General features: G+C 42.0%; 2 protein-coding genes across 2 annotated transcripts; one reads left to right on the forward strand and one right to left on the reverse strand.

The window, feature by feature from the left end:
• LOC107611347 (serine/threonine-protein phosphatase 7 long form homolog) lies at positions 1316-3530 on the forward strand. Its single transcript, XM_016313284.1, has 6 exons — positions 1316-1387; positions 1948-2388; positions 2437-2690; positions 2835-2895; positions 2989-3145; positions 3274-3530. Exons 1-6 carry the CDS (start codon positions 1316-1318, stop codon positions 3528-3530), a joined length of 1242 nt encoding a protein of 413 aa, XP_016168770.1.
• LOC107611346 lies at positions 4663-6165 on the reverse strand. Its single transcript, XM_016313283.1, has one exon. The coding sequence runs from the start codon at positions 6163-6165 to the stop codon at positions 4663-4665; it is 1503 nt and encodes a 500-aa protein (XP_016168769.1).

Raw genomic sequence — 8978 nt, forward strand, 5'->3', positions numbered from 1 at the left:
AAATTTTATTTTTCTTTAACAAAATAGAGCGATTGTTTGTAATTTAGGATTTTGAAATAAATCTTAAATTATATCATAATAAAATTTTCGGTGATATTATATGATTAAATGATTTTAGTAATTAAGTTTAATTAATTGAGTTGATCAAATAATTTAACGATTAACAATAAAAAAATTTAGTTAAAGAAAAAAGAGAAAAAAAAAACACACAAAAAGATAAAAAAAAGGACTTAATTGAATTTAATTACAAAAATAATTGGTTTATTGACCAACATTTCTCTAAAGCTTTATTGGCTTTTGTATTCTTGCTATAAAGGTCATGAAGTAATAAAAGCCAATTTATTTTTTAACTTATATAAACCATGGTGAAAAAAATTTTACACAAATATGCCAAACTAAAATTTGGTTCATGAATCAACCAATGCACGTTTATATGTAATATCCTAATAACTTATTACTTTTTTTTAATAATCTTTTTTTAAAAAATTATTAATTTTTTAACAGCATAATTCGAATTATACCATGAATAATTCGAATCAGTCAAATTCGAATTACTTGAAAACGCGTGCGTGGGTGTAGTTCGAATCACCCTTATTCGAATTACTGTGTGTAATTCGAATTAGGTTGATTCGAATTAGTGTGTGTGCGTGTGTGTATAATTCGAATCAAGGTGATTCAAATTATATGTAAATGGAGTTCGAATTGAGCGGGTTCGAACTATATATAAACGTGCATTGGTTGATTCATGAACCAGATTTTGGTTTGGCAGATTTGTGTAAAATTTTTCTCATCATGGCTTATTTGAGTTTTTTGCCCATTTTTTGAGTAGTATATGATAATAATAGGGTAAAAAACGTATATGTGCCAAGGGGGTTCAAAATTACCCAAATCAGCCAAATGAAATTCTGATACATGAATCCGCCAAAGAACAAGTATATGTAATTCGAATCAATACGATTCGAATTTGATTTCAACGTAGTTCGAATTAATATAATTCGAATTACTCGAAGCAATTCGCAACACGTAATTCGAATCAATATGTAACGAATTATAAACATATAATTCGAATTGAATCAATTCGAATTAGTAGGGAATGGAGCTTTTAAGGTAGTTCGAATCAAATTGATTCGAATTACTCAATGTTCCAAACTAGTAGTAATTCGAAACGATATAATTCGAATTACAAGGGAGTAACCTATATAAGGAGTTCGAATCAAGGTCATTCGAATCACTTTTCCATTCTCACAACCCACCAAATCCCAGAGAAAACGACCCAGAATCGGTTCGAGAAAGAGTGGAGCGGCAAAGTCAGGCGATGGGGGACGATCCGGGAAGGCTGTATCGACTGGATGGAGTTGCTCATATCGCCGGGGTGATCAACGACGAGGTTAGTGGTTTTTGATAGTGGTTTATGATATTGGTTTATGTCAGTGGTTTTTGATAGTGGTATTGATAGTGGTTTATTTTAGCTGATTTGCATGCGGTTTTATTGGCTGTTTATGTTAGTGGGTTGGGCTAGTGGTATTGCATGCGGTTTCTTCTAGTGGTTTTGTTTTCGGTTTTTTTGGTGGTTTATCTTAGCGGTTTATGTTAGCGGTTTAGGGTGGTTTATCTTAGCGGTTTATGTTAGCCGTTTAGGGTGGTGGTATTGGAGGTGGTTAATTGAGTGATTTTGCATGTGGTTTTCTTTAGTGGATTTGCATGTGGATTATGTTAGTTATTTTCTGTATGCAGTTTTAGTATGTGGTTTTGCCAGTGGTTTACCACCATTATTTTGTGCATGTGTTTTCCAGAAAAGGTCTATGTTTGCGGTTTTCATAAGAAATTCTGTTAGTGGTTGACTATATCTGTTATTGCCAGTGGTATATTTTAATTGTTTACGTCGTGAATTTTATCTGTTAGTGGTATTGTAATTCGTAATAATTATGTGGTCAATGTAATGTCTAGCCCCGGTGTTGCATATCGAGCATGCGGCGGCAGCAGGGGATGCGACTAGATGAGAGGTACGTTCCGTACTTGCAGATGGCCGGATTATACCATCTTGCGAGACTGAACGACAGATGGTTCAGATTGGACGAGCCCCTTATGAGTGCCTTCGTGGAGCGGTGGCGTCCGAAGACGCACACATTCAACATGCCGTTCGGAGAGTGCACCATCACACTTCAGGACGTCGCGTATCAGTTGGGGTTGCCAGTAGATGGACGTTACGTCAGTGGTTGCCTGACAGACTTCCACGTATACATAGAGGGTGGCAGGCCAGCTTGGCAGTGGTTCCATGAGTTGCTCGGTGTGTTACCTCCCACGAACCAGATACAGAAGTTCGCAGTGAACTGTACCTGGTTCCAGGAGACCTTTGGAGAGTGCCCCGAGGGGGCAGATGAGGAGACGGTCAGGCACTTTGCCCGTGCCTATATCATGATGTTGTTGGGCACCCAGCTGTTTGCCGACAAGTCCGGCAATCGTATTCACATCAAATGGTTACCGTTTGTGGCTCGGCTTGAGGAGATGGGTGGCTATAGCTGGGGGTCGGCGGCACTAGCATGGTTGTATCGGTGCATGTGCCGAGTGGCCAACAGACATGTCGTGAAGTTAGCTGGGCCGTTACAGTTACTTCAGTCTTTGATCTTTTGGCGGTTTCCTGGTTTTAGGCCTGCTGGGTATGATGCGTTTAGCTGGCCCCTTGCCTCGAGGTACCATTATCTTATTGTACTATTTATCCTTATTTTATGTATTTTCAATTTCGCATGCAATTTTATGCCTTTTAGAATCATTCATGAATGCAATACCATGTTTAATTTCCTATGCAGGTGGTCATGATACAATCCTGGGATTAGCGAGAAGGGACCTCGGGTGCAGATGGCTCGACTGAGGATCGACTTGTTACAGGCTCGGGATGTAAGTACGCTAAGCTCATATGTGTAGTTACTGCTTCTTTCAGTTTATATGGTTTAAGGAATTTGTTAAACGGATTTGATTTGCTTTTTTCAGTTCATATGGATGCCCTACAGCACACCCAACGTCCTCCAGGTTGTCCATCCGGAGGTCTTAGAGCCTCGGCATACGATGTTATGGCGGTGTGTGACGTCCCTGATATATTTTGCGGTGGTTGAGTGGCATCAGGTTGATAGAGTGTTACCGCAGTTCGGTAGCGTACAGCCTCCCCCACATCCGCCCTGAACATCGACTTCTTGATGTCAAAGGTCGGGAGAGGTGGTGACCGTTGGTTCCCGTCCCATTTACAACATTGGCATCTTCACTGGGAGACACGTGCAGATCACGTGTTACGGTTCGATGTTGTTGCTGACCCGGGACCCTCACATGAGTTCTTGGCCTGGTGGCATCAGCATAGAAAGAGGTTCTTGTCACCTGAGATGTACTTGGGGGATCCGAGAGGTATTCCTATTCCGGTTGAGGCGACGCAGAGGGGTGCCGGCCGAGTTCCAGATATGGACCGAGTTGACGACGTTCCTGACAGGCATCGGGTTGAGAGGAGAGCTCGAGTCGGGACACGTCGTAGCCAGCGTAAATGAAGATGGCTTGACCAGGCTATGGAGGAGGGTGATGAGGCCGGTAGGGGCGGTGGTCGACGACGAGGACGTGGAGGCAGGAGGAGGGGGGCTGCTCCTAGGCAGAATAGCCCTGATCGTGGTGATCATGCCGCTGGAGGAGGAGCTCCAGTGGGGGATGTTAGGCCCGCTCATGGCGGACATGGTGGAGAGTGGTATGGATCCGATATGGGAGATCCATCGAGCCATGCTGACACTGGGCTTGGAGAGGGGCCGCTCGGAGATTACTTCGTTGGTGTTCCCGCTGACGACCAGACACCTCAAGAGAATACGCCATGGGTGATTCCGGGATCCATGTTTTCAGAGTTTCTTGCCGGTGATGGGATTGACGTGGATTTTGGTGGATCACATTTCCTAGATGAGATCACCACCATCATGCAGGAGGATGAGGCAGCCTGTCGACGGGGACAGATGACTGGGACACAGGCAGCGCTAGATGTCGATCTGAATGAGCCTCCCTCGGTGGGCCCTATTCAGTCTTTCGCCTTGGGTGGGACCCCAGCATCAGCATGTATTGCTCTGTCACATTCAGTCGCTGGACCATCCTCCTCCAGACCCCTTCATGTCCAGTCTATGGTGCCTGCACAGCCACCCCCAGAGGACGAGGAGGACGAGATCGAGGATAAGAAGCCCATTATCCAGAGAGGTCATAGGACACGGGTCCCACGTCGTTGTGGGACGGGGTCGCACCTATTTAGATGATTTGTGATACGTGGTATATGTTAAATCGTCATCTTTGTTGTATGTTATATATTTCCGTCATCAATGTTCTATTTTATTTTGTTATCTTTGTTGTATGTTATATATTTTTGTTATCAGTGTTATATTTTATATCGTTAGTTCATCAGATCATGCAGCATTGACTTTGGTTTTGCGTTATTGTGTATCAGTGACGGTGATAACATGTGTATTTTTCTTATGTAACTTATTTTCATTATTAGTAACACATTTGACATACATATCTTCTACGAGACGAATTTTTCAGCACTGAAAACCGACTAGTTAGCAAACCTAGTACATCATTTTCTAAAAAAAAAAGTACAGATGATCAAACTAATACAGCAGCAGAACATAAAACCAGACATTACTATTTATTTCACCCTGCATGGCTGGGTCCTCCAGCCTGTGGACAACTCCGACGAGTGTGTCCGGGTTGCCTACAAAGCCCACATCTCTTGGGCCGGTTCGGATCTGCTTCATCCATATTGGTCCATATTCGAGTGGACCGCGGACAACCCTCCCTCGCACGCCTCATACTCGGGTCCGGTATAACGGTCGGCCCATCATAAGGTGGCCAGAATCCCTCCGGAATGGGAGGAGTGAATCCCATCTGATATACACTGAAAACCGAACTAAGTCGATACACCGGGTGGACGTATGGCTGCCAAGTAACACGTGAGTAGGCACAGCATGCCAATGCGTATGGACATGGGAAATGAAGTGCCTGGAAGTATCCACAATCACATGTCTGAGAACCCAGTGAGACCCTGTAGCTTCCTAGTGAGAACGAACCAGTCGGAGTCATCTCTGCCACGGTGTACTCTGAGTTATCTCTGTCGTATACAGTCACCGTGAAGCACCTAGCCGTTTTTAGATTTGCCTCGATACACTTTACCAGGTATTGACTGAATTGTTGTCCGGTACCCAGCTGGGCCTGTGCCTCCCTCCCCTTGCAGACGAATAGTTCAGCCAACCTGCCGTATGTGGCCTTCACCAGCGGGCACACAGGGAGGTTCCTGACACCCTTCAGGATTGAATTCACACACTCAGAGATATTGGTCGTCATGTGCCCGAATCTGCGCCCCTCGTCACAATACTGTGTCCACAACGAATACTCAATCTTGTTCGCCCAGTCACACATCGCCGGGTTCTCAGAGCGCAGAATGTTAAACCAGTAATCGAACTCCACTTCGGTCTTGGCATATGCGGTGTTCACAAGAAGCCTACGAGCATCTTTGCCCTTGAAGGTGAGGGCAAAATTCGCTGCTACGTGTCGAATGCAGAATGCACGGTATGCAGCCGGAGGTAGCCATCCCCCATCAGGAGACTCAAGCGCGGCCTTGATGCCGTTATGCCTATCCGAAATAACTAGCAGACCTGGCTGTGGTGTCACGTGCTGACGGAGGTGAGAGAGAAAGAAGGACCACGACTCAGCATTCTCACCCTCGACAAGTGCAAATGCCACGGGCAGTATGTTGGAGTTCCCGTCCCGTGCAATTGCGACAAGCAACGTTCCCCCATACTTGCCATATAGATGGGTCCCGTCAATACTCACCAACGGCTTGCAATGACGGAATGCCTCGATACAAGGTGGGAACGTCCAGAACAGCCTGTGAAAATAAGCTTGAGACTCGTCGAGCTGTCCCCCAACTCGAACAGGGCATGTCCGAAGGACTGCTACTGAACCAGGCATGGTCAACTGGACTCCTAACACCCACCTAGGGAGCTCGTTGTATGACTCATCCCAGTCACCATAGATGACGGCAACAGCCTTCTGCTTTGCCATCCAGACCCTCCTGTACGTCGGCCTGAATCCAAAGTGCGCGGCCGTGGCATTTTGGAGCACCTTGATGTTGACGGATGCATCAGCCCTCACCATTGGCATAATGAATGTCGATATGACATGATAATCCAAACTCCTATGGTCGCTGGAGATAGAGGTGGCAAGACACGTATGCGGTCCGTTGTACCGTTTCACTTCCCAGATGCCCTTGCGCTGCCGGAGACTCAACCGAATCAACCATGTGCACCCATTCCCAAACTCAGAACACTTTTCCACATACCGGCGATAGTCAGACTCAATTACCTTGTATTGTACCCCTCGGCGGATGCTGTAAGTCTTCACACTCAACAGGGCCTCATCTTTATCCTGGAACTGCTGACCAACCTGGAACTCTGTCATACCAGCAGACCCGTCTGCATCTCTAGCGCCAAATCCAGCGGCTTGCCCAGGAAGCCCATCCTGCCTCATGGCATCCAGGTCCAATGATGAAAAATGGGGTGGGTACTATTGTGTGCCAGAACTAGATCCACCTGCGGCCCCTCTCGGGTCACTCGCTCCGAGGTCATCGCCACTGTCATCGATAATCAGATCCGGCTCAACATCATCGTCATCTGGATCATCAAACAATCCGTCTCCAACACCAGCCGGTGTAGCACAATGTAATGAGGTCGGAAGATGTTCCCCTGTACCAACCTCATCGCCGACATTGCCCCTGAGGTCAACAGCAAACGAAGGGGAGGCGATAGGCTGGGTCGGTGGCTCGTACGCAGGGACAGATGAAGAAGCAACGGCAGGTCTCAAACTAGAACCGGCCACCGTGGCTAAAGTGTGCGTATTCCGGTTCGAACCCCCCGAGCTGGATACCACATCAACCAACTTTGCCAACAGCTCTGGTGTCCTCACCTCGGGAAACTGTCGGCGACAATGATACATGACCTGCAAGTCCTCATCACTCCCGATCGTGAAACAGTCATACTTCACGGTATCTTGGAGCACCGTCATTGGAATGCGATAGAAAAACTTCTTAACCCTTTTCAGACCATCCAAACCAAGCTTCAGCAGTACAGAGCTAACAAGGTCATCATAGCTCGTGGTAGGCCTCACGATAATACAGAGAGGATCCTTATCGGTGAACTTCACACCGAATCGAGTTTTTCTCTTAATCGATCCTATGTGGTGAACCAACACTAGAAAACTATCCTCACTAGCCATCTAACCCCTCTATTGAGAGCAACTCACGTACACATCATATATATAGAGCTCTGCTTCATAGTAATTCGAATCAAGTTCATTCGCACTATATATATATATATATAATTCGAATCATATCAATTCGAATTAGCCTTAGTTAGCAACCAGTAGTAATTCGAATAAAGTAGATTTGAACTCCCTATTTATGCATGTGATACTAGTAATTCGAATTGAGTCAATTCGAACTATGCTTCATTAAATCAATGCATATTGATTCGAATTACTTAGGCACGTTACTTGGGAATAATTCGAATTATATCAATTCGAACTACGTTGAAATCAAATTCGAATCGTATTGATTCGAATTACATATATTTGTTCTTTGGCGGATTGATGTATCCAAATTTCATTTGGCTGATTTGGGTAATTTCGAACCACCTTGGCACATTTGCGTTTTTTACCCTATATTTATTTGTCTCCATTAAATTATTGAATTTGACCCCACAATAATTTTTTACATTACTTTTGATACTTAATAATCAATTTAAGAATTTTATATTAGATATTTATTAGAAAGATTAATTCTCAATTTAAATAAGATTAGTGTTCTTTCTTAAAAATGAACTCAAAAGATATTATTTATCTTTTTTTAAAATTAGTTTTAGTTTTTTCTGTAGTAATTATATTAATTAAAAGAATTTTAAAAATTATTAGAGTTTACTTATCTTGTGTTCTAAAGGTACATATTAAAATTATAAATTGAGAATATTTTTTGTTGAAAATACAAAAAACTTAAGTTTTAATGTATTTATTTTACATTTATTAAATAAAAAAATTTAAAACCTTCCACTAATACTAAACTTGTCATGTGTCTTTAAGACACATATTAATTAAATCCAAATTATCATTATGTTATATATATTTTGCCTCTACTGTATATCAAAATTTTTTGAATCTGTCACTGTACATATGAATTAGGGAATTTTCTTTTATAGTCTCCAACTATTTTTTTCTTTAAATCCCCTTTTTCACATATAAAGAAAAAATATTCATTTTTTAAACTTAAACTCAAGACTACTGGTTAAAAAAAAAGTGCTTATCATCTTGGTGATCTTATAGATAGTTTTTAAAAAAAAAATTAAGAAATTATTTAAATTAATTTAAATAGTGTAGAAAGAATATATAATTGACGAAAACAATATTAATTTGATATCAATTGATTTTTTTTATATTATCTGTGAATTAATTTAGTTTTCTAAAAGTTATACTATAATATGCACTAGTATTCACACAAAAATCGATTTTAAGTTTTTAATATAGTCATATGTAACTTTTGTGGAGCTAACAGATTGATTTTAACATCATTATTAACATTGCATAATCACACACATGTAAATGTCACCGTTGTACACAACGATTTTATTTTCTCTCTTAATTGCTTCTTAGTTGTTTTTTTTGGTTAGTTCTTTTTTTTTTTTTTACCAAAGATATGAGACTCGAACCCGTAACTTTTTAATTGAGTATGGAGAGACTATGCCATTTGAGCTATTACTCATTGGTAAAAAATTTGGAAAGATATGTGACTCAAACCCACGACCTCTTAATTGAGTAAGGAGAGTCTATGCCATTTGAGCTATAACTCATTTGCTTTGGTTAGTTCTGTTATTAATAGAAGAAATAAATAATTTCATTGAAAATTTAAATAAATAAATATTACA

This window comes from Arachis ipaensis, chromosome B08 (assembly GCF_000816755.2).
Source record: "Arachis ipaensis cultivar K30076 chromosome B08, Araip1.1, whole genome shotgun sequence".
Classification (NCBI taxonomy): domain Eukaryota; kingdom Viridiplantae; phylum Streptophyta; class Magnoliopsida; order Fabales; family Fabaceae; genus Arachis; species Arachis ipaensis.

Coding starts and splice junctions, on each gene's coding strand:
- LOC107611347 (XM_016313284.1), top strand. CDS start 1,316: ATGGGGGACGATCCGGGAAGGCTGTATCGACTGGATGGAGTTGCTCAT. Junction 2,691..2,834: donor AGCTGGCCCCTTGCCTCGAG/GTACCATTATCT, acceptor TCCTGGGATTAG/CGAGAAGGGACCTCGGGTGC. Junction 2,896..2,988: donor ACTTGTTACAGGCTCGGGAT/GTAAGTACGCTA, acceptor TGCTTTTTTCAG/TTCATATGGATGCCCTACAG.
- LOC107611346 (XM_016313283.1), bottom strand. CDS start 6,165: ATGGTGAGGGCTGATGCATCCGTCAACATCAAGGTGCTCCAAAATGCC.